Here is a 27,214-nt window from a genome sequence, read left to right as displayed (position 1 = left end):
GTCTGATGTGACAAAACAAATATGTAGGTAGGAGGGTTAAGGACATGATGAACACACGGGGCGAAATGGACACCCATTTACTCTCTGGGAATATGCATACCTATTTCAGCAAAACTTTATAAACTGTACGAAATCTGTATTGTATATGCACGTTTTGACGGTATAAAAGTTTACGCTTTGCTTCATTTGTCCTCTGAAATTCTACTATATTTTTTCTCAGCTTCAAATTAGTTTATAAGCAAAGCGGAGGAAGCGGTGGATTTAATTTTAGAGCAAAGAAACATATTTCCATTCTATGTAAAATAAGCATTTACCTAATGTGTCCAATATGCCCCTAATCCCCCTATTCATGAGTATTTTGCATATTATAATAATACACCCTTCTTTTAATACATTCCCATAAAATATACAGACTATATGTTTATTTTTGCATATATAGTGATGCACCCTTCTTTCAGTATTATCTCATTAATGATATAGGCAAAATCTGGGAGGGAGGCACCGATAGTACACACGAAATATGACACAACACTTTTCCAATTTGCAAGATAACTCCCGCTCACCAACGACAATCAAGGCAGGCTTGGGGAAAATCGCTAGTTTTCTTTTATTGTGTACCTTCGATCTTTCTGGACAAACTTGGAAAAAGGGCCATAGTTTTATGTGCATTAAATTTTAATGATGATTGGAAAACAGTAAAAAGATGCGTGTTTCATTACTTTATATTCGATCAAATTGAAAGGTACTATCGTGGCATTGCTTTTGGGTGTTGCAGGAATTGATTTTCAACCGACTGTTGTCAACTTTGTTGGAATGCAAAAATTTGTTTTGATCAATTACGCGCTTTTATCAAGTTTGTCCATTCTTCAAGATCTGGGCTCGCAGTGACAGTTCGTGACAGCAGAATCTCGGCTCACTATGACGTTCATAAATTTTGTATCGGTTTCTCCCTCCCAGGGCAAAATATATTGATGGAGAGCCCATATAGCATAAGGTCACTTGGCATAAAATGATTTGGTATAAAGCCATTTGCCATCCAGCCATACTTATGCTCCTTCTTTTGAAAAAGGATGTTCTTCATGTCATGCCAAATGGTCATTGGCCAAATGACCATTATATCAAATGGTCCTTGATCATTTAATCAATCATGCCAAATGCCTTCTTGCCATTTGGTATCCTTAGGATAAGACTGAAAGAAGGATGTATCACTATTTTGTGCAAAATTAAACAAGTCATTTGTAATTTAGACTTGACGCAAAGAAGGGCGTATCATTTTAATGTGCAGAATAGTAAGTTTTTATTCTGCCGAGTTTACGTAATCATTACATCGGAAACGTATAATATGATACTACGAACGTCTTTATTCTAATCGGTGTAGCCCTAAAAAGTAAGAGATGATGCACCTTCTTAAAACATTGATGAAAAGCTGCATACATCACTACATTTGATTAAAATTGGACATACATGTGAAATTATACGTTTGAAAACTACTATACCGAAAGAAGGGTGTAGCTCTATTTTGTGCAGAGTAGTGATGAGTTGTATATTTTTTTAAATAAATATTGGATATTGTGTTTCCCCATAGACTGATCTATCAGTCTTCATAAGTGCCAATAAAAGTGAAACTACTGTGATAGTTCATTTGCAAATGAAATTTGAATTATGCGTAAAGTGTTCATAATTAGCAGCACCAATGCTAATCTTCTCATGTTCTTGTAAACAACTTTGTATGCAGTTTAATTTTCAAGTTTTTTAAATAGATTATTTCAAAACTTTAAAGTAGGTATATAATTTTCTGGGGAATGGTCTATTCTGGGGATTGGTTTTCTGGGGAATGGTTCATTCTGGGGAGTGAAATTCTGGGGAATGGTACATTCTGGGGAATGAGGTTCTGGGGAATGGAATTCTGGGGAATGGGTTTCGGGGGAATGGTTTTCTGGGGAATGTTATAGAATCAGGCTCAAGCGTTACGACTCATACAAAAATTTAAAAAAAATTATACAAAGAGCGTTACGGAGGGGAGGAGGGTCAAAAATGTCCAATTTTAGCGTTACGTAATAAATGGACGCTGCCTTACGAAGTTCTTGAGCAGTTTCTGAAAAAAATCTGCAGGGAAATTCCTGGTGGAATATCTGGACTAATTTCTGAGGGTATCGTTAGCAAAAATACTAGGCTGTACTTTTGAAAGTATCCTCATTAAAACTCTCATCTTCAGTTTCCATTCGTTTTTTTTGTGTTTTCTTAGTCCTTAATTGGCCTCTTTAAGGTATATTTTTGATTCCTGTTTTACTTAATTTTTGGTCACTCTTTTAGGCATGAGGTCTCTACGGTTCCTATTATAAAATCCCTGCTGGGAAAAAAATTGATCGTTTTTTTCTGTCTTTTGCAGGACTTCTTCCCGACTGGATCTTATTCAGATCAAGCCGGAATATGACGATTCGAATGACGACTGTTCCTACCGGGTGACGGTAACCGTGATTAACAAGGAGAAACGAAGGAACACAGCGATTGTGTTAGCGGAGGATTTGACAACCGGAGAAGTGTTGCGATGCGACGTTATCTTGGACGTGATTGACCAGCTCGGAGTGTTGACAACGACACGGGAGCTCTATCTGGAGGAAGCACCGGAAACGTTCGAACTGTGGGCTCAGGATGCCCAAGGCAATGCCTTCACGACTTTGGAAGGTATTGAATTCAACTGGCAGGTGGCTTCGCATCGAGCAGTTGATTTTCGTCACGGGGAAACGGACAGTGCTTGGAGTCAGGTGCTGCGGTTTCTGACCTTTTCCGAGAGCAAGTTCCATGTGGTGCCGAAAGCGATCGAGAAGTTGGAGCAGTCGCAGGTTCAGGGCTATATGGTTCTGCTGGAGGGAATCAATACCGGTTCGGCCAGAGTGACGGCAAAGCTGCCTCATTCAGAGTACAGTCACGTGCCACCGGTCGAGGTGAACATCATGGTGTTGGCCAACTTGATTCTGGATCCGAGCGACGTTTATATTATGACTGGAGACACCGTTAACTTCAAGGTGTTGCAGTTGAAGCAGGGAAAACTGCACGAGATATCGTTGAACAATCAGTATTATCTGGAGATTGAAAACACGGCCCTGGCTAGCATCAAGGGAAACGAGGCGAAAGGTCTCAAGTTGGGCAGGACGTTTGTGCTGCTGAGAGACCGAAATGTACCGCACGATATGACGAGTGACGATCAATCTGCGAAGGCCCTGCTTCCAAAGGCATCGATTACGGTCGCAGACCCCAAGAAATTGACCCTAAATCTCCTGCCCCATTACAATTGGGTAACTGTGGAGGGTGAGAATCACGAAATCGCTTTGGATCTGTTCACGGCGGACGACCATCAAATTACGCTGGGATCAAAGTATCAGATTCAGTCGACCTTTGATGAGGCTTTGTTCTATCCGATTCGCAGAACGACCAATGGAAGTCGCATTGCTGGAGAAACCGTGGCCACCGGAACGAGTCCCGTCACTGGACAATTTGATAAGGTAATTGTAGAGAATGGAAGGGATATTTGTGCTTATTCTGCGCGGCGTGTGAATTGAGACGAGTCGCTCTCACCTCGGGTGACGTGAGACGACTAATGTTTATCAATTGGGAGCGAGTCGACAATTGTCACCTCATTCGACACGTCTCACCTCATACGCCGCGCAGAATAAGCACCATTGTTATCGTAGTGCTTTTCGGTTTATACAACCAAGATCACTTAAGCACGATACAAAAAATATACGGTTCGTTGGCTGTTCATGGCAATCAAGTCTTATCACGGAGGGGGGGTCCGTAGCCTTGAGGTTACGCATTCGCTTCATAAACGGATGGTCATGGGTTCGATTCTCGCCCTCCTCAAAAAATCCGGCCAGCTTTGGGAAGCACATCCATTCTCCTTAAGTACCAGATGGTGACTGAGACAAACTGACCCTCTTCGAAGGCGGCTAGCCTCGAAAACGACTCAGGAACACGGCAAAATGAACCACCGCAAAAGCAATGGACTATGGCTTATATGGAAATTGATTGGACTAACAGCAGAGCACACCCCTACCTGCTCGGTGTGAGAGTAAAAGAGTAGAAGAGAGTGAAAGTAGATGATAAATATACAGGTTGTCTATCGATCCGGGAAAAGCGGAAAAACCCCGGGAATTACAAATGGCCGGGAAAATACGGGAAACACCCGGGAATTTGGAGTACACACCGGAAAAATATGTGTTTCGAACATATGAAGACCGGTTTGCTTCAATTCCAAATAATACTAGAAAATTTTTTTTATTATTTGCTTTTTTATCAAAATCCTTTAAAATATTCGTTGATTTCCTGGGGAGTTGTTTCTGACAATTCTTACCAATTCTTGTGAAATGTTTTGAAGATTTTTAGTAGAAAAATGTTAAACAAATTCAGAGGAGATTTCATGGAACACTAATAAGATCCTTAAAACATCTCTAGAAGAAGTACATAGGGATTTCTGTCAAGATTCTTTGTGAGAAGCTTGTGCTTACAGGAATTCTTACGGGAATCGAGGCGATAATTGATCAATTTCTTGAAATTTCTGCGAGAGATAACTATAATGTTATAACAAGATTGCTAATAATGTTTCTGGTTGATTCAAGAAAAGACCCTTGGCTGATATTTCTTGAAACTCTTAGTAGATTCGTAGAGGTTGGCGAAAAGCTGAGACAAAAAATGTTAGGTAAATTTCTTGGGAGATCTACTGAAATTGTGGACAAATTAATTGAGAATTCTATTTGACAGGATTTATGGAGTTACTGATGAGGGTTCATGATGAAGCTTTGTCAGGCTTACGGTTTGACTAGTCCTAGATCTATGACAAAGTTCTTATGAGGTCCCTGATTTCTATGGATTTCTACTGATTTACAGTAAATTATTCCAATCATTCCACATTTTGGAATCTCAACACATTTCTTGTAAAATTATGCTTGGGCACTTGCTTTCAATTTGACATGAGTTTTTTTCTCGGCCGAATTGTCTTGAACTTAGCAAAAAGAAGCGCTTTGATCCCATCAAGTCAAGCTGTTGGTCCCGAGGCGAACTAGCCCAGGGCTAAAAATCTTGTTAATACAACCATTCCATGAAAAACCGATCTAGTGGGTCTCCGAATTCCGTGCAAATTTGCTATTTTGTTCCTTATCCGAAATAAGGATACACTTTTTTTTGGATTTTTTGATTAGGGTGACCATTTCCGAAATAGGGTGACCAGAAAAATCGCGATTTTGCAAAATTTTTATTTTTAAAAACATTATAACTTTTGAACCGTTTGACCGATTTTCAATCTTTTTGGACAAAATGAAGGCTAAAGATTTTGACTTTTCGGGAAAAATATAAAATTTCACAAAAAATGTGTTTTTACATGAAAAAACTCAATAGTTTCCGTTTTTTCGTGTTTTAAAGGCCTCGGGACCAAAGGGGCTATTGCTGCTCTCATTTTTCCTTAAAAGTTCAGAAAATTTTACGTAAACTGTCAAATTTTCAGCGATGTATGTTTTTAGTTTTTGAGATATATTTTTTTGAAAATAAAAAATCAGTCATTTTTCATCGGCACACACTGTAGATCTCAGCACATTAGATTTGTAATTAGAGATGTACCGAATATTCGGCCGGCCGAATATTCGGGCCGAATATCTCGATTATTTTGATTTTGCCGAATATTCGTTCTGCCGAATAATAAATTCTGTTATTCGGCCGAATAGGCCGAATAGTGACCGAATAGTAACAAAATTAAATAATTAAGAAAAGTTAAAAAATCAAAGAATTTATTCAAATGATGATACATTAAAATTTTCGTTTCATGCATTCTATGAAAGGAGTTTGATGCCAAATATTAAAAAAATGTGAGAATTTCTCCGATCTATGGCATTTAGGTGACTACGGTGCTGCTCAATACATAAGGCATTCTCTGCAAATGAGCCTTAAGCTAACATTATAAGCTTTGCTAATTGTGCAAATATTTCGCTAGGCATAAATCAACAGACAAACATAGGTTTCAACACCAACCAAATCTATGCGACGACAAACATTTATTTGGCACTGTATCAATCTAGGGCTCATTCATTTATTTCATAACGCTGAAATTGGCCTTTTTGGACACCCACCCACCCCCTTGTAACGCTTTTTGTTTGAATATTATTCAGTTTTTGTATGGGCCGTAACACCGTTTGGACACCCACCCACCCCCTCCAGCGTTATGAAATTTGTGAATGGGCCCCTATGCCAAATATTTGCCATAGTGTACTGATAGCTTTATAATCATTTTTCTGGGGCTGTAAGGAACCACTAGACTAAATAGTTTGACGCGTATGGACTCAATGCTTTTAATTTTAACCGTTAACATATATTAGCACTTTTCATTCTTTCGATATTGTTTGGTTTGAGACACCTGCTCAAGTTCTTCCTTTTAGCATAATAAAGTGGTCTGCAGTCTGTTTGTTCCAATTTCTTTGAAACACTTCCAAAAGTCGGATGAGAAATCTAGTAACGTATATTGGGTTATATTTTAACAAAACGTGAGATGGATAAAAAGTGCTAGCAATAGAATATAAATCCCTTACTTTAGAAATACGAAAGATCTTTGAAATTTTGTTTTTGTGATTTCTACAAATTGGTTTCAAAAGCTCAAGAGGACGATCATTCATTTTCATTCATAATCCGTTCAAATTTTCACCGTAGAAGCTTTCTCTACTTAAGCAAACTCGTTTTTTTCTTTATCCAGGATTAAAAATATAGTTTTAGAGAAATTAGACGGTGTTATTCGGCCGAATATTAGGATTTTTTTGGCCGAATATTAGGTCATTATTCGGCCGAATGTTCGGCCGAATATTCGTTTGGCCGAATAATAATTTTCCAACTATCCGGTATTCGGCCGAAGGCCGAATAGTGGTATTCGGTACATCTCTATTTGTAATGTTTAAAAAAAATCATAACTTCTGAACAGCTCAACCGATTTCCAATCTTTTTTTTGTGGCATGAAAGCTTAAGGTCTCAACTTTTCAGAAAAAATAGAAAATAATAGAAAACTTAAAAAAAAATTTTACATTAAAAATATGAACATTTCTAAAAAACTAGAAATTTTTATATTTTTTCACGTTTAAACATATTTTTATCAGATTTTTTAATTTTGTCTGAATAGTTGAAATTTTAAGCTTTCATTCCATACAAAAAGATTGGAAATCGGTTAAGCTGTTCAAAAGTTATAATTTTTTTTAAACATTACAAATCTAATGCGCTGAGACCTACAGTGTGTGCCGATAAAAACTAACTGATTTTTTATTTTCAAAAAAATATATCTCAAAAACTAAAAAACATACATCGCTGAAAATTTGACAGTATACGTTAAATTTTCTGAACTTTCAAGAAAAAATGAGAACAGCGATAGCCCCTTTGGTCCCGAGGCCTTCAAAACACGAAAAAACAGAAACTATTGAGTTTTTTCATGTAAAAAACACAATTTTTGTGAAATTTTATATTTTTTCTGAAAAGTCAAAATCTTTAGCCTTCATTTCGTCCAAAAAGATTGAAAATCGGTCAAACGGTTCAAAAGTTATAATTTTTTTAAAAACTTAAAAATTTTGCAAAATCGCGATTTTTTTGGTCACCCTGATCAAAAACTCCAAAAATACGTGTATCCTTATTTCGGATAAGGAACAAAATAGCAAATTTTCACGGAATTCGGAGGCCCACTAGATCGGTTTTTCATGGAATGGCTGAATAAAGAAAAAAAAGCACATCGATATAACCCTTATTACGACGTGTTTGTGTCATTGAAAAGTTTTGGAAAATTCTCCGGAATAGCTGGAAAATCTAATAGCAGCGTCTTTCAACAGTCTACTTGATAGCAAGACAAAGCTTGTCGGGATCACTTTTGTTCTAATATTTGGGCATCCGGGAAAAATCCGGGAATTGGAAAACTTATGTTGAATGGACACCCTGAATATAGATTAGCTAAAACTAGATCTGTAGCGGTAAAAAAGCTACAGATGAACTTTGATTCCGGCACAGTAGCGGCCACGAGCACAGAGTGCCTTTCAAATAAACATAAGTAAACAACAAGTCTTATCACGGACCGTTAAGTGTTACGAAATATTTTAAATTATAATACCTCACATTTCAATATTTATCTTCGTTTTTGAATTTTTTTAAACCAATGTTTTTGTAGTTTTGAAATAACTGTTCAATCTTTTTCTCCTTGAGCGCCCATGCCTAGGCCTAAGAAGCTTTTTTTGACTGGGCCGTATAAATAAAATGTAGTAAAGTTGAGTTTTCTACATTCTTGGTAGTAAACGCTATATGTGGAACACGAGTGGAACATGTTTGTGTCATTTTCCTTTCTATCACTCTGAAAATATTTTAAACTAAACAGTTTAAATGCCACACTAAATCACGATCCACATGGTTGTGTCTAGGCCTCGTTTACCCAAGTAACAATGAAAGCTGAACAGCAAGAGTATTTGCTGAATATTGGCTGATCAATGGTGTACAAGGCTGAACACCGTGACAGCTGAACAATAATTTGAAGAAAAGCTTATTAAATACTCTTATTCAGCAGTATACTCAAAGTTGAATATTGAGTTGAACAAACTATTTTTCATCTACAGTTTTAACTTTTGTTCAGCCAACCTGAATGATATTGATTAAAGGTTATTTGAAGCTTTAATCAAATCAACAGCCATTGTCGAAAGATTGTTCAGCTGTATGTTGATAAAAAATATACATACCGAAATATATACCTACATTGGGTCGAATCCGGCATCGATGACCTTGTGTAACAACAAGATAGAACACTACACTCGATGACGCAGATTTCTGCGTAATATTTTAAATTAACTGTACGAAATCGAAATCATTACCAACTTGCGTTGACAACAATTGAATAACAAAAATAAAAAAATTACCGAAGATTCTATTTTGAAACAAAAATCGCAACACACTTTGACAGCTAACTCAAGTGTTTTTGCATAGCGCTATTATCACTTCTTCAGCCTCAATGCAGCCTTTAAAATAGCCCTTATTCAGACAAAACAATATGTTAGTCCCTTGCTGTTGATGATGTTCACACAGTCTCATGTGGAGCAGATGTCAAGGTAAGTGGTTCTAAATCAGCGAATCCAAGTTCAAATCTCAATGGCACATATTTACTAATCTTCATCTTTAAATTCCAGCACTTTTCTACACTATGTGTTTGAAATTGTTAGTTGCGTTGATAAAACCCAAAATCATAAACCTGTAAATACTTTTTAATTTTTTTTGGTTAATTGTTGAATAATGGATGAATAAGCGATCGTTAAGCTTTCGAAGGTTGCCATCTGTTCTAAAAATAGAATTATGGTTATTGAAAGAGGCCTGAATAAGCGCATGCTAGACCTTTATTCAGCCTTCTATATAGCTTCAATTAAGCTTAAGGCTGAATAAAATCGCCAGAATTAGATGTTTAACAGCTGAACAACAGTGAATGCAGGCTATGAACAGCTTTTGTTCAAACAAAGGCTGAATTGAATTAGCTATAAAAGCGTTTGAGCAGCTTCAAATTGTTACCTGGGTAGTATCCGACTAAACGAGCCTAGTATAACTCAAAGCTACCGAGTTCTTGTTTAAGAAAGCAGTATGATCACTTAGTTTAGCTTGCATGTAATTCTGGGTTTGTTTGTAAATAACTTTGTTTTTAATTTTCAATAATTTGAATAAATAAAAAAAAACGGAGAAAAATATTTTTATCGGCCTAATAATCTACATTACAATTTTAATGAAAATATTGTTCAAAATCTCTCGCTCTTGCTGGAAAGATTGGGAAAACTGTATGCCGGGAGAATGTCCATTGTAAACGTAGGCCTTCTGAGGACAACGATTGTTGAGGTCACGTCTGGGAATGTGGGCTTTGACCTGCAACGAATATCAGATTAAATTGCAACATCTACCACCATCTTATAGATATAATGCTTACCGTAGTCAAGAAGCTCATATTCTGGGGAGATCGGTTTGGCTTTCCGGTTGCCGGATGTGACTCACAAATCTTCCGCACCTGCCAAAAAGGTATGAAGTGCTGGCTGTGAGAATAAGGAGAAAAATATTCATTTTGCAAAGTTCGAACAAACTGAATTGAACTGGATAACTACTCACCATTCTTGCAGTGGGTGTTTCATCTTCAATTTAGGAGTCTAAGCCATTTTGAATTCACATCCGAGAACACATCTTTGGTACACTTTTTTTTCTGGTGATTGGAACAGACCGCGCAGAAATGTAAACATTGCCGAATAGAATACACTGGAACAAATTGGGAGGGCTAATTCTGACATAGTTTAACTTTTTAAATTACGTTGGTTTAGGTTTTAAACTTGACCATGTGTAAACTTTGCAAATAAGAAAAAATATTAAATGGTAAACTAATTTTGTTTTGTAATTCTTGAGAGTGTACAGGGTGATTACTAATTCCTGTCAGTAAAGTAAATGATTGTAGATAAAAGATGTATGTATGAATTTTAATTTCCAGTGCACATCCTGTTTAGTACATCTGTAACGTTTGTTTTGACAAAGTAAAGATTAAATCTTTTTTCATTTACCTTAGTTCTTAGTCATATGTGCTGTTTTAAAGGTATTACATCTGGCACGCACGTTTTCCACAGATATGTATTTTTCACTTAAATCCGCTGAAAAAATTGTCTGATTGAAACAGCATGTTACCTTAATCTTTTAGACTTACTACGGAATAACATAAGACCGATAATGGAAAACTTTAGAAAAAAAATGTCTTTTTTGGTTAAAATATATGCATTTTAATAACGTGCGCTTTAATTGTAATACTTCTGAAATAACGCATGTGGCTGGAAATTAAGGTAAAAAAATAAATATCTTATATGTGTATAATGAAGACAAATATTATAGATGTCCAAAACTGGATATGCACTGGTCATTAAAATTCATGGAACCATCTTTTTTCTATGATTACTTTTTTTACTGACCGGAAATAGTAATCACCCTGTACACCTTTCGAACTTACTACAAACAACGCATTGCTGTGAATAAAGGTAGCATTTACTACAAAGGTACTGGAAGTTAGCTTCAAAGGTTGCTACACATGCTTTGAGATTGCGGAATTGAATGGAATAATTTACTGTTGAGTAAAAATCATGGGAAAACGTTCCTTCATTGACATTGACAAGGGCCCAGGTAAGCGCAGCGGTTAACGCATAGCTATTAAGCTAGACCATGTGGCAAGATGCACCGTGAGCGGTCTTAGCCGTCCAAGTGACACCACAAACAAAAACAGCTAGACCATGCAGAGAGTCGTGGGTTTGTAAAGGAAATTTCCTTGACTTATATTATAGTATACTGCTTCGCGACTAAAAATGGATAAACCAACGTGCGAAGTTCGATTTTTGACCAACTTCACTTCGCGAGTCGCGTGCCCTCCGCCGTGTGCATTATGCGCACTATTGAGAATCGAGTTGCGACACGGCGAAGTTGGTCAAAAATCAAACTTCGCACGTTGGTTAACCCATTTTCTAACGCGAAGCAGTATATATAGTATATTCGTGCTTGCCACATAAATGCAAAAGAGGTCAATTGGTAAAGGAAGCTCTCAGATAACAGCTAAGAAGCGGGTTCTGTCCCAGTTGGGACCTTACACTAGGAAGAAGAAGAAGTTATATTGGTTGTACAAATCGAAAAACGCTACTGTACTTTTGCATGCTGTAATGAAAACAGATACTAAATGATGTATTCTTAATATTATAGCTTACCGCCAAAGCAGATTTGATCGTTTACAAACGACTGGCGATCTACCCGCCGGAGGTGATCATTCCGTACGACCCGGCCCTTCGCCGACAGAAGCTTCAGTTCACCGCATCGGGTGGCGATGGATCCTACGTCTGGTCCAGTATGGACAGTTCCCTGCTTTCCGTAACTCAATCCGGACTCGCAGAAACACGTCTGGACAGCATCAAAAGCGCTGCGATCGTATCGACCGGGGATACCGAAACCAGTCCAAAACTTACGCATGTCCGCGTGGCTCTAGCAAGGAATCCCAAAATATCGGTAGCAGCTCAAGTCGTATTCCTGCCCCCGATCAAACTGGAAGTCGTACGCTACAACTTCGAAACCGTTCTCAAGGACTACGTTGAAGTGCACGTTGCTCTCTGGGCTAAGCACAACGGAACCATGAAGGCTTTCACCTCATGCGAAAATTTGAACTTTGAACTAGAGTTCAGCAATCAGATTTTCCTTCTGGACACGGCGAAGAACAACGCAAAGGATATTCTGGCGGACAACGCCTGTCGGATTTTGTATCTCAAAGCCACTGCCGTGGGTCAGACAAACCTCAAGATCACCTACCGGTACTTCGACAAAGTGCTCAATGATCAAGTCGGATTAAACGTGTTTGAACGGCTGGCCATCCTGAATCCGATTGAGAACGAAGTAGTTCTTCCGATTGGAGCGTCGCGAAACTTGATCTACCACAATGGACCAGAGCGGATTTACAACTCGGAAGCAGAACTACAGAAACGGGTCGTAGTTAGCGATCAGAAGAGTTTGGAAGTTGATCAAGTGGGAAGTGGTTTCTCCAAGGACAAGCATATACTGAGGGTTCTGTGCAAAAAGATTGGCGATTTTGAACTGAAACTGGAGGTTTACAACTCCTTGAATGCGGTCAACGTGGTTCCATACGTGACGGAGTTCATAACCAAAGTCTATTGCGTGAAACCTCGCTTCGTGAACCTGTTCACTACGGACAAAGTGAAAACCAGCTGCCCTCTGGAACGCCGTCACTCGATGATGCACGTCAAAAACGACAACGACCAACTGCTCGTAGATATTGAAGTACTCGACGTTCATAACCGAAAGCTTGCCAACATCTCGTCGCTCCTTCTCGAGTGGCAATTCAGCTTGGCCGATCGGGAACAGGCCCTCGATCAAATAACCTACGAACAGAAGACCGAAACTGATTTCTTCGAAGGAGTTGAGATCCCCAAACGAGACTTCCTTCAAACAACCCTCCCAGAGCTGGAAGCCAATTTCAAGATAAAGGCCACCGTCACCGAGTACCGAACGGAAGTTCTGCGCAAGCACTCCGTCAAACCGGAATCTCCCCAATTTGGCATCCAGAAAACCACCGGAGGACCCCTCGTCAAACCGGTCATCGAAAACGAGCTCAACTTCCTGGCCGTGAACAAAACGCTGCTGCCTTACGAGCACCTGACGCTGTTCCTGTCCCGTAGCAACGTGGAGCGCATACGAATCGCCCAGGGCAGTGGATTCTACGACATCAAAGCGTCTGACAGTGGCATAGTCGCCGTGGATTACGATGAAGCCACCCGGCAGCTGGTGATTACACCGAAGCGCGTCGGAGAGGTTAAGCTGGAAGTGGCCGACCAGTGCTTGAACACGGAATCCAGTTTCCTGTACGTTTCGGTGGTTACCATTGGAAAGATAACGCTGCACGCTCCGGATCGGGTGGAGAAGACCAAGACGATCGAGGCGATTGCGCGGATTTACGATAGCAACGATCGGCTGCTGGAGCTGGCCCGGGGAAGTCTGGAGATGTACGAATTGAGTCAGGAGGTCTATAATCCGAACGTGCTGAGCATGGCCCTGGGCAGCCAGACGCAGCTGGGATCAGGGGAGATTAGGTAGGTTTTGTGGATAAGATAATTTGAAGTTTTTTGCAATGATTTATGATTTGTCGCTTCAGGTACATCGTAACCGGAATGGAGCTGGGGGAGACCAAGATTGCGGTCAGCGCTGGAACGGGGGAGAAACAGATTTCGAGCACTCCGGTTCCTGTGCAGGTAAGATATTATCGGAGATGGTCTATGTAACCGAAACCTACAAAAGGTTCCTCTGAGTGCTTTGCGAAACCCCAAGCTGTCGTGTTTGGTGAGCTCGTTTTATCTAAGTGATATTTTGCTGTACAAACTTATGTCGAAATATTTATTCATTTTTAATTAGAACACTTTCAAAATCGATTCTCTAAAACGAACTTTTCCCCCACCGATGGGGCAAAAGTTCGAAACATGTTTGCAGCCAAATTTCGTTGATTGAAATGTTGCTACTTTTATGACAGGAATAGACTATACCAGCTCAGTGGCGATTCCCTAACCTCAAATCTACTCGCTCTACGAATAGAAATTCTTAAATTTCAGCAATATGTTTACAATCAGTTAGTAGAGATAGAACAGTAGAAGTGAGGTTACGAATTATCCAACAATAAGATAATTGTAGTATAACCAGTGGCGATTCCCTAACCTCCAATCTACCTGTTCCACGAATAGAAATTCTTTATTTTCAGCAACAAATTTGCATCTAATGAGTAGAGATTTGTTAGAAAGGATGATTTCAATCATTATCTGTCTGATTTAAATCCTAAATTTGCCGAAATAGTCATTTTTGGAGTCGTAGAACAGGTAGAAAGTGAGGTTACGAGTCGCCACTGAGTATAACCAAGAGCAAAACTAAGATTAAATGTGGTATCTGCACGATCGGGCATATTTCACAAAATACAACAATATCAACAGCAATTTTTAAGTTTTTCGGCGGCTCAGACCAAATTACCGAGTTAGATTATCGAACCAAAATCTCAACAACTGAATGATTATTTTCATTTCTTCTTCTTTATACTTATAGTCCCTCTGGCACTGAACCGAGTGGTGGCCTTCCGCTTTCTTACTGGTGCTGTCTTTCCTGTACATTGTCGGAGGTGGTGTACTGTATTTGCTATACAACGCGCTACTTTCGATATTGTGCTTGGCGTGTGGGGAGGCAGTACTAGTGGTGAAGCGGAGGGCGCCATTCGGTTTAGTGCCAGAGGGACTATATCTATTTAATGTATCTGAAGCTTGTGGGACCGCTTTAATTCCGGCGCCTGCTTGTGGAAGATCACGGTGTGCTAAACGGTATAGGACATGTTAACGGGGGAGGCTTGGTAGGTCCTCACCCAGCCCGTGTCTAGATGGGCGGATAATTGTCTGCCAGGGTGTGGATTGAGCAATTACAATTACAATTACAACATTGTGTTTGTTTGCAATATATTTGTAAATAAGAGCAACTACAGGGTAAAGATAAACATAAATCTTCTGTTTGACTAAATAAATGTATCAATGACACAAAATTAGGTCACCAAATAGTATCCTAATAATATAATTGATGTTTCCAGCAATTACATTTAAAATTACTATTGAAATATTGAATTTTTGAATGTGTTTTAAAAATATGGATCTTTTATTCAAAATTCAATATCTATCATGTAACTACATCCATACTGAACTGATATACCCGCTGCATATAATTGTTTAGGTTCTAAACTTAAAAATTCACGCTTATAAAACCCCGTCCGTAGATAGAGGGGCTGGTTTAAAATATAGGCTTTTCTTGATACATCATTTAAAACTGTTATTTCAACGATCAAAATCGTTTAATTTTCAAAGCATTTATCTGGTACAGGGTGATTACTATTTCCTGTCAGTAAAATAAGTAATCATAGAAAAAAGATGGTTGTATGAATTTTAATTACCAGTGCAGATCCATTTTTGTACATCTATAACATTTGTTTTCGCTGTACATAGATAACATATTTATTTTTTTACCTTAATTTCCAGCCACATGCGTTGTTTCAGAAGCATTACAGTTAACACGCACGTTATTCAGAAGCATATGTTTTAATTAAAAAAGACTTATTTTTTTCGCTAAAATTTTCCATAATCAGTCTTTTGCCATTCCCTAGTAAGTTTGAAAGATTGTGGTAACACACTGTTTTAATCAGGCAATTTTTTCAGCGAAGTTTAATCAAAAATACATATCTGTGGAAAACGAGCGTGCCAGGTGTAATGCCTTTAAAACAACACATATGACTAAAAACTAAGGTAAATGAAAAAAAGATTTAATCTTTACTTTGTCAAAACAAACTTTATAGATATACAAAACAGGATGTACACTGGAAATTAAAATTCATACATACATCTTTTATCTGCGATCAGTTACTTTACTGACAGGAATTAGTAATCACCCTGTACAGCTTGGGAATACTATAAGCTTTCATCATCATCAATAATATCCACAGAAATCAGAGCTTTTGAATAATAATGCGGGTTTAATTCTTTTACTGCAATAATGGGCAAATTACCCTATAATTATGATGCAAATGTTTGTCTCATGTTTCTCAAGAACAGGGATTTTCAGAGTTTTGATAAAATTCGTTTAAGGATTTTTTGTCCAAGGAACCCGACAAGAATTCCTGCGCCATTTTATTTACGGTTATTTCAAATACTTGCTCCAACAATTCCTCGAGGGATTATTCGAGTGAATCTATAAAAATCATTTCACATAATACCTTAAATTAGACCTGTGTTTCATCATTGAGTTTCCCTAGATTTTTATCTAGGAATTTCTCCAGCATTTCATCCAAGGAGTACTGATGTTTTTCCAAACATTTGTCAATGAATTACTCAAAAAATATCCATGGAATTTTTAAAAGTTCGTTTAAGATTCCTCACCAGTTAACACTATAGTAATTTTTTTCAAGAAATTCTCCGATCATTCGTACACATTTTTTTATGGATTTCGTCCAATGTTTTTTCCAGGAGTATCCTGCGGGATTTTATTCAGAGATACAATTGTTTTTTTTTTCAATTTTCTTGGCAATAATCTAGAAAATCTTATAAAACTTCCTCAAGAGTGAGTTCTTCTAGAAATCCTTATTCACCCATGACTTAAGAACTTACTTAAGTTTTGACATAAATTACACTAAAATTTGCTTTACGATTTGAATACCTCACTTTTTTTTCCAAGAATTTCTCAGCTTTCTGGAAAATTTCATTTGGTCGGAGTTCAGACAGACCGGACTAGATGATATTTTGGCGTTCTAAAGATACGTTGAGGACTCCATCGATTCTGATTTTATGCATGCTATTCTGATACAGATGTATCATCAAATAAATTAGTTCCATTATTGCAGTAAATTATGCAAGAAAATAGATACTCCGAATGACTGGCGTACATTTTTCTAAAACTGTGAAATAGCATTTGGTTCAGTCTGTCTGAACACTGACCATTTTTTTGGCAAAATACATGGAAAACTCCTGGGAAGAACGCTTGATATTTTTTAGTAAACTTCCATGAGAAATCTCTTAGAATTATTGGATGACACCTCAAAGAAATATGAGCAGCAATCTTTGGAGTAATTCCTAAAGGTATCCTTAGAGATTTTTTAATTTAAAAATTTAAAGACGTTCTGAAGTACAATTTTGTAGAAAACCCTGAGAAATCATTGGAGAAATTTGGAGTAGTTTCTGGTTGAATATTCCAACATGTGCTAAACTGGAATCTTGGAGGATGTTCTAGAAAAAAAAACGAGGAAGAATCACCGCATAAAATGCTGAATGACTGGGCTATCTTGAAAAAAATAATGCTTGAACAAATAGGTTAAATTATTCGAAACCAGTACAAAAAAATTACTAAAACAGTTGATTGAGTGTTGGACTAATTTGATGTGTTTAAATTTATCATTATTAGATAATCAAATTTAGAATCATATTTATGTAACTACTGCATCGTATTTATCTGATTCAGTTTGTCGAAAATCGATCAATTAACTAGGGGTTTGATGATTCGTGTTTCTACTATCCGAAAAAATGGATCCAGGGAATCCAAAAGCTGTACGGATTATTTGTATTAAATCCCATACCTTATCAAATATGCAGCAGATGACTTGTGTAGCAACCATTAACATGATGCAATCAATTTGAGATATTTTAAAGAATTTGGCTTTATTTTGCAGGTCAGAACTGTATGATTACTTGGGAAAACCTTGGTAAACCTAATTCTTATTTTAAAATATGTAAATTTAAATAAAATTTCACTTTTGCGCCCATGAAGCTGGCTCAGGTATCCAAATAATCCATGGAAAAGCATGGTGCATAATCTTTTTTTTTTATTGCACGAGAACGCTGTACTAAAAAACTTTCAAAAAAGCATATTGATGCACTTGAAAGTTTCGTTCGTATCACGATGATCAACAAAGCTCTTACACACAAAATAAAAGACTTCGTCATTGGCAAGAAAATTCATTTGATTGAAACTTAAACATTTGTATTGTTTGCACCTTCATATTGGAATATTGGATATTGGAATAGCTTCTGCATGCTTAAAAAATGTCTAGAAGTCTATTAAATCAAAACCACTTTAAAATTAGCCACTATTTTATTTCAGCCATATAAATTTAGAGTATTTCTTGAACCTGGAATTATTTTGTGAAACCTGTAAATATCAAGGAATTTTATTTCGGTCAACGAGTAGGCTTATGGCTTATGGATGAAACGTACTTGCATTACCGTAAACTTACCTGTTTCAAGAAAATTGCAGAACAAATTTGATCCGTTCCAACAAATCTGAAGGCTATTCTACTGGTCTTGCTCTTCTAGACATAGAAAAAGCATTCGACAGTGTTTGGCTTGAAGGTTTGATTGTAAAATTAAAAAACTTTAATTTTCCAACATACATTGTTAGAATAATTCAAAGTTATCTGTCAAATCGTACATTTCAGGTTAATTATCAGAACTCCAGATCTGAAAGACTTCCTGTAAGAGCTGGTGTTCCTCAAGGCAGCATTTTGGGACCAATATTATACAATATTTTCACATCTGACTTACCTGAGCTACCTCAGGGATGTCAAAAATCTTTGTTTGCGGATGACACAGGCCTCTCCGCCAAAGGACGAAGCCTGCGTGTCATCTGTAGTCGATTGCAAAAAAGTTTGGTTATTTTTTCTTCATACTTACAAAAATGGAAGATTTCTCCTAATGCTTCCAAAACTCAACTAATAATATTCCCACATAAACCAAAAGCTCTTTATTTGAAACCTTCAAGTAGACATGTTGTCACGATGAGAGGGGTTCCAATAAATTGGTCAGATGAAGTTAAGTATCTAGGGCTCATGCTAGATAAGAATTTAACTTTCAAAAATCACATTGAGGGCATTCAAGCCAAATGTAATAAATATGTAAAATGTCTCTATCCCCTTATTAATAGAAAATCAAAACTTTGTCTTAAGAACAAGCTTTTGATATACAAACAAATTTTCAGGCCAGCCATGTTATATGCTGTACCAATATGGACTAGCTGTTGTAATACCAGGAAGAAAGCTCTGCAGAGAATTCAAAATAAAATTTTGAAAGTGATTCTGAGGCTTCCTCCCTGGTATAGTACCAATGAGTTACATAGAATATCCAATGTTGAAACATTGGAACAAATGTCAAATACAATCATTAATAATTTCAGGCAAAAATCGTTACAATCTTCTATTGCCACGATTAATGCGTTATATGTTAGGTTAAGTATATTAAAAACGTTTTTTTTTCTCTTATAAGCAAGTGAAATCAACTCACCTGTAAAAAAACTGAACTGCTACGGCAAATGAAATGTAATATGTTGTTAACAAAATGTTAATAAAATCTTAAATTTGTTTTACCAAATTAGGATGATAGTGTTGTCAAATAACACAGAACACCTAGATAGAATGAATGTAATGTTTGGAATAAAACTAATAAAAGAATTTAAAAAAAAAAAAAAATTGCAGGATTACTGTAACATTTTCGGTTGGAGATATTCCCCGAATAGCTTCACTACAACGCCCGAAAGATAAAAATCGACAATGAAGTGACGCTATCATTCGTTCAAATTATTTTAATTCCAATCTACCAGGCCGCTTACCGAAACTTTTTTTTTTTAAAGACACCGACACGTTAATGCTTCCAGTGGACGATTTCAAGACCAACAATTGAAAAGGCCTCAAGTCCAAAATGTAAACAAATCGGGTTTCTGCTGATTTAAGTGTATAAGAGCCTATTCTTACTGTAACATACAATAGTCATGCAAAGATATGCATGAAAGTTGAAAAATTATCATTTTTCTAAAAGGCCCCATCTCATTTCCCGATAATTAGGATATTAATCGTAAATGCGGCCTTTTCCCAAAAAGGCCCCATTTCTATATTTACTTGAAACCGAGTTGAGGCCTATTAAACAAACATCAAAATTGCAACTAAAATTACGAAAAAATGTTTCAAATTTACTTAGCAGATACAAGTTATACTTCAGCCGCTCCGCTCCCTGTATTATTTTACACAGCGATAGTTTCAACAGCGAACATAATCAAATTTTCTGTCGGGTTCCTGTGAAGTGATGTATTTTGTATCATACTACCTAATAATACCTGTGTCAGCCTGTCTGTACTTCACAAATTATCAACAAAAACACGATTTGGTTTCAATTTCATGAAAAATAACGTTTAATTGCAATATTATATCAATTGAACCAATTTTCCATACATTTTCTCGACGACAAACTCGCGTAGCACATACATAATGTTCATGGATGACGAAGGGTTCAATCAATCACATATTTAATCGACCGCACGAATCTTCTCGTGCTGTAGGGATCTCCATGTACTTTACTTCACCACTTAACACTCTTCTACACTTCAAATTTCTTATTTCATCTTCAATTTTGAATGATTTTCAAAAGGCCACATCAGAAGATGATGAAAAAACAAGCCACAACTAGAAGGCCTCAACACATTTTAGAGTAAACAAAGGCGTCAACTCACAGGCCTCATCAGCGTCGGCCGGCGTCTATGGCCACAAATGAAAAGGGCTGCACAGCTTTTGGTGAAATAAAAGCCTCATTTCCTTTGACTCGTTTTTTTAGCAGGATTTTTTGCTAAAATGATAGTAATGAATATTCATAGCTATAAATCAGTTTATCCATCGACTTTCTGGACGATAAAATAACATAAAAAGCTTAAATTCATAATATAAATTTGATTTATTGTTTGACAAAACGAGATTGCATTTTTCTCATTGTTTACTTTTTGGAGATGAGGCCTTTTGAATTGTTAGTCTTGATTTGTCCTTTGAAGGAAGCACCACACTCACAAGACAACGGACTAGCATGCAACGCCCCGTGGCACAGTCGTTAAATATTTTACCATTATCGGTAACACAAACGATTTACAGATTATTCGGTAATATTTTTGACAGGTCGTCGAAAATTCACCGTAGTTCAGTAATTTTGATCATGATGAGCTGTCTAAAACTGTTAAATTGCGGAATCATCGGTATTTGTGTGAATTACACAGCGTAACAAAAATGACATTTTTGCGTGTCTCAAGGATCAAATGATGTGTCTCTAGTAGATTTGGGGTTGCTGAATCTGGTGCCATTCTCAGAAATGTTCCAGCACGTCACAATTTTTAGCTACAGGTCGCCAAAGTTGTATAAAACACTGGTCTTATTAATGTTTACATGAAATTTAAAGTACAATTTATCATACTTTTTTGTAATCTAATCCACCAAACATGCAAAATAGAATTTGAACTTTCATTTCAGACATAATTTGAATGAAATTGCGCGATTAAATTTCGATTAAACCGATTTTTTCAACATGCTTGCAAGTTCCGTACAAAATTCTTCGTTGCTTCTATATGGCAAAATACAACAATTCTCTAAACCATCAAAAAATAACTTTTCCGTATCGAAAGTAATACAAACTTTGATGATAAGTATTGTTATACACATAAAGTTTGAATTCTGTGGCAAATTAAGCCAATATATTTCCTTACAAGTTGGCAAACTTGCATGCAAGTTGGCTGAAATAGTGATTTTTTGCATTTTCAACAGTCAATATCTCAAAAACTAGACGTGCTCTGATATTTCTGAAAACGGCAATGGATTCAGCAACCCTTAATTAAGTGAATAGCGGTATTTTGGTGCTGGAGACAAAAACGTGTTCCGCAGTGTTACCGATTTATTTCGATAATTTTAGTTATTAAACGCGGATGCGACGTCGGAGAAATCTTTGGGAGAAAACACTTTTTGTTCGAAATAGATTCCATAACATCGAAATTTTAGATGAACTCCCTTTTGATAAGCTTTATGATTTACTTTAGTCTTCAATACTTTAGGTAGGGTGATGTGCTAGTATCCATCGTATTAAGCATTGATCAGTGAGAACTGCAATTTTCCCAGTATTGCAGTGAATTATGCTGATACAAACCGATGCCAAACAGTTTTTTCGCAAAACGGCTTTAGTATTGTACAATAACATTTTGATAAATCTTGATCTCGTTTTGGAAATCATGCAAAGAAAATGCATCTTACCGTATTCTCAATCCGTCGTATCGTTTTCAACTCCGTCGCAATCAGTTTCCATATTCGTCTCACAACTTACGGCTCACTGTGTGTATTGAGTGGTTAAAACGCAACATATCAACGCTATAATAAAATGTTTTACTAGAATACCTATATAGATCTACGGACATTTCCCTTCATTCCTTCAGCATGATGGAATATACTAATTTCCTTTAAAATTTATTGTTCGTTATCAAAATTCAGCCCGAACATATGAACACAATTCCTTTTGACTGTACAATTATGGCATTTGCTCACAGTACAGCGAAAACAACACAATCAAAAGAAGTGTATTTTTACGTCGAGCGTCGCGCACACATTGATGCGCACAAGCTTTTTTTTTCAGTGCGACGGATTGAACTTCGTTTACATTCTCAATTATACGCGGTGGTTGAGGAAATTTCGTAAAATTTGATGATTTATTGAAGTTTTACGGCCTGTGATTGGAATGAAATCCTTCAGTGAAGAAGTACGAAGGTTTTCCATAGTGAAAATAAGTGCCCGGCGAAGTAAGTCACCCACGGGGGGCGGGAAGAAAGTGGTGTGGCTCAGTCGATCGCTAAGCATTTCTCTCAAATCGTGTTCGTCCATATGCTATTTCGGTGAAAAAGTGCAAAGTGGATAATTGAACTGAAGTTATTTACCGAAATACAGTAGTTTTATTGCATTTTTGGTGTACAAATGTACAAACCATAACAGCTTTCACAAAATTACACTTAAGGCCCAAGTAAAAATGGTGCAAAATTCAAAACTTAAAAAGCAGTTTTCTCTCTTTAAATAGACAATTCGAAGAAAATAAAAACACACGGCTCTTTTATTTGCCAAATAAAAAGGCTGTGTGTTTTTATTTTTATCAATTTATTGTTTTAATAGGAGAAAACTGCTTTTTCAGTTCTGACTTTTGAGCCATTTTTTCTTGCACCTTAATGATAATGAATCTACACTCAAAATAATCCAAACGTCATTGTTACGTGAAAACATACGTGGTTTTTTTCCATCGCACTTTCCACGTAGCTCTTACGTTAAGGTGATTATAAAACGAAGCCAAACTTTAATTTTTCAAGTACACAAGACTGGAGAATCTGACAACAGTTCGCGTTGAAAATCAATCAAACTACTTGCTTGCTGGTGGTTATCAATGGGATACATTTTCAACGCGAAGCGCTGTTTGGTTCTCAAGTCTTGTGCTCTTGAAAATTTGAGGTGTGGCTTCGTTCTATATTCACCTTAATCATAGGTAGCCCAGAATGAACACATGAACTTTTGAACTTCGTCCATTCCACCGGCACTACACGTAAGAGCAACGTGGATTTTCCGGTAGCCTTTACGAAGCGTTTCAATAGGACCTAGATGGTTTTGCATTAAATTTAACTGGAATAAAGACCAACCTTATCTCTAATAGGCTTTGGAAGAAAACTGATTCCCAATTGGAAAATGTAAAAGACCTAAAAGATTGTGATATTTTTATATTCAATCTGAGCACTGTGAATCCTGTTTCCCAAATGTTGTGAGTTTGTTCTGTCTTGTTGTAGCTTTCGCCTTCGCGTGCTATAATTGATAGAGGTTATAAATCAGGTATAAAATATGAAGTAATGCCGGGATTCTTCAATATTCAAATCATATTTACCTTGAAATCAATCTAACACAGGGTTTAAAGTTCAGCAGCTTCTGAAGTTCATCAAAAATCAAGCGGGCGCCATCTTAGGATTTGCGCTCAACACCGATGCAGATGTCAAAATGAACTTAGGCACATAAGTGAATTTCACGTAAGTGCGATAGGTAACCTCAGTAACAATTACCGATTCACTATTTGATGGCTATGAATGGCTTAGTGATCTTTATCTTAGTCAGGTAAAGTGGAGGCAAAATGAATTTTAATGATTTACGTGATTTTTCACGTAGCAATGACGTTTGGATTTTTTTGAGTGTATGTTGCAGGTAAGTTTGAATATCCGCCGTAGTGGAACATTTAAAATTTGATACGACGAATAGTAGCGCTTACGACGAAGTAGAACAAAACCCTAAACAGTTTTTCAAGAATATTCAGCACGTTTTGTTTTCTTTGATAATTTCGGACCTTGTTTACTAATGACTACTAGCAAACTCTAGGTAATTCATTCTCTAATAAGAAAATTTTCACTTACCCCATGCGGTTAAAAAATTGATGGTAATTTAATTGCCTTTTTTAAGCTCAAATCGAATAAATTTTACAATTAGGTATTTCAGTTTGAAATTATTTATAAGGGAGAACAACTTATAAGTGTAAAAAAAGTGTTTCCGCAACTTTTTTACACCAAAAATGACAAAAAAAACTTGAGCTTCTTCAACGTGTTACTGAGTGATAATTGGTTCTATTTTGTACTAATTCTTGCAACATTGCATAAATTTGTCATTTATCGTAATGTTCTTAGACCTCAAAGGTTTACACAAAGCTCACAATATTCACTATAACATCATGTTTTTTCCCTTACCTTGTTTACCAACTTGCCACGCGATACTTTATGCCAAACGACATTATGCCAAATGGCATTAGGCCAAACAGGATATACTCTGCTATGCTACGCCAAGATACCTAATTAATCAGTTCCTCCATTTCGTTAGGTCTTCCCGCCGTTGACGCTGTTCCCGCGGAACGCCACCATCGTAGTCGGCAGCACCCTGCAGGTTTACTCCAAGGGAGGCCCCACTCCGGACACCAACATCGTCTACAGCGTACAGTACGAGGACATCATTTCGATCGATTCGGGTCTGGTGTCCGGTTTGAAGATCGGCCACTCCAAGGTCACCGGGCGATGCGTAGGCGTGAATCCCAGCACCGGAGCGCAGATCGTGTTCTCCGAAGATACGGTCCACATTCACGTGATTCCCCTGGATGCGATCGAGATCAGGACTCCGTTGAGTCGCATTCGTACCGGAGCTGTAATGCCGGCACATGTATGGGGTGTTCCGGGCATTTCCCCTCTGGTACTGGGAACGCTCGAATCGGTGAAAATCTACTGGTCAACGGACCATGAAGATGTTCTGGACGTCCGCGGAGTGTTCCAGGAAATTGGAGTGGAGTACAAGGAAAAGGATGCTATTGGAGTTAGGATTAGAGCGCTGGCACCGGGTAAGGCCGGATTATATGTCACGGTCGTGACGACCGGTGGCGTAAAACTCACCGCCAAGACTGAAGTGACAGTCTTCCGCGTTTTGGAACTCGAATCCCCGAAGGTCATCCGTTACGACTCGATCCTGGTGCCTCCACGGACCACAGTGCAATTGAAAGCCAATTTGGACGATGCCGTTTATCAACTGGAAGAAGGCAGCAACGCTGTAGTCAAGGTATCCAAGGAAGGATTAGTCAAAAGTGGCGATGCAGTGGGACGGGTACAAATCGTTGCATCCTCGTTCGATCAATCCCTGACGATCCCGGTGGAAGTTAAGAACGTCCACTACATTATGACCTCGCTGGAAACATCCAACGTCAAATTGCGCCAACCTGAGAGTGTTATCCCGCAAGGTTTGAATCTGAGACTTAAGGTATCTCTGCACGACAATCTCGGAAATGAATTCTCCCATGGAATCGAAGAAGTGTCGGCTCTGAAGCAGAAGCTCTCGAAACGAGGCAATGTTCTGATCACTACGGGAACAAACTACTCCGTGGTGCTGCAGCTGATTCGCGAAACGTCCGACATGCTCCTGATCTCGCTCAAAGATAAGGTCGGTGTCAAACATGGAGAGGACTACCTCAAGTTAGTGGTAGGTGAAACGACGACGATCTTCCCGGAAAAGACAGTGTTCTCGGTGGGTGACATCGTTTGCTTTGAATCCCCGCTGCTGGGATCGTTTGCGGACTGGTCCAGCTCCGACGAAGGCTTGGTACGAATTGACGCGGCTACTGGAGTTGCCAAGATCCTATCCTCGCGTCGTTCAATCGCTGGAGGCGAAGAGAAGGTCTACATCACCCATGGCGATCTTCGCTCCGGAGGATTGCGATTCGGCGTTGACGTCCTCGAAGCAGACCACATCGAGTTCTTCAAATCCTACGACGTTTTTAATGGACAGAAATACCGTGGTCACTTGGTCATCAAGAACCATCAGCAGGTGGACAAATTTGTCAACATGATCGCAACAAATGTTTCCACTTGCGCCGAAAACATCGAAAGATCTTTCTCCAATCTCTTCAGCTGTAAGTTGACCTCAAAGCAAAATCCGTCATCCGGTGTTCTGAAGCACTTCAAGACTACCGCGAGTTTCGATACCTCCATCGGAGCGTACACCTGTGACATCGATCTGATCACATCCATCGAGGAGGTCACCAATCTAGTCAAAACCAATGAACTCAACGTTGAACTGGAAGCTCGTCTCCTCGGCAGTGGGTTGTCCGATACGTCCACCCTGAAAATAGTTCCAGCGGTCATCGTCGAACCGGACGTCATCTCCATTGAACAGGTTGGAACCCAGATCGTCACCGTGAGCGGCATGGACAAGGTTCTGCAGAAGATCGAGGTAGCCTCATCGAATCCTTCGCTGCTGGAGGTTTCCATGGTACAGAAAGGACCGGGCTCCATTCAATACAAGCTACGTCTGCTTGGGTCGTATTCGCTGGACTCCTCTGAGGACCTTTTTGTCAGTATCATTTCACCACTCACCCTCCAGAAAGTTAAGGTAAAATACCATTCAGTAGAAAAATCGATCAATTTTGATTTAAATGTCGCCATTTCCTCATTTTCCAGATTCCTATCCAGTCACCGCTGGTGATGCGCAAATGTGCTAGTCAACCGTTGTACAACGTGCCAAATATGTTCCTCAACTATGTCAGCAATTTTGGGCTGGTAATTTCGGCCCTCATCGTATTGGCGGGCACCGTTTGGGGTAAGATTTGCGTATGAGTCTAGCCATCAGATACAATTCTTATTCCGTGGTTTTGTCTTTTTACTTTCTCAGTGTTCGTGTTCTGCTTCCCGCAGCGTCAGAAAACGGTCGATCCGAATGCAACGCGTAAGTATTCCGCCAAATTCCCTTCAGGCACATTAAATCTCA

The 27,214-nt window shown here is 38.1% G+C and overlaps 1 protein-coding gene across 1 annotated transcript in view; it reads left to right on the top strand.

The window, feature by feature from the left end:
* LOC5574897 (nuclear pore membrane glycoprotein 210) overlaps positions 1–27,214 on the top strand; it is a 65,087-nt gene that overhangs the window by 13,606 nt on the left and 24,267 nt on the right. The window contains exons 2-7 of the mRNA XM_021841337.1: positions 2,390–3,503; positions 11,749–13,640; positions 13,703–13,799; positions 24,791–26,839; positions 26,908–27,046; positions 27,119–27,172. Of these exons, the coding sequence (XP_021697029.1) occupies positions 2,390–3,503; positions 11,749–13,640; positions 13,703–13,799; positions 24,791–26,839; positions 26,908–27,046; positions 27,119–27,172 (5,345 nt within the window). The remainder of the gene's footprint in view (positions 1–2,389; positions 3,504–11,748; positions 13,641–13,702; positions 13,800–24,790; positions 26,840–26,907; positions 27,047–27,118; positions 27,173–27,214) is intronic.

This window comes from Aedes aegypti, chromosome 2 (genome assembly GCF_002204515.2).
Source record: "Aedes aegypti strain LVP_AGWG chromosome 2, AaegL5.0 Primary Assembly, whole genome shotgun sequence".
Classification (NCBI taxonomy): Eukaryota; Metazoa; Arthropoda; class Insecta; order Diptera; family Culicidae; genus Aedes; species Aedes aegypti.
This window is presented reverse-complemented; position numbering and strand designations above follow the sequence as displayed.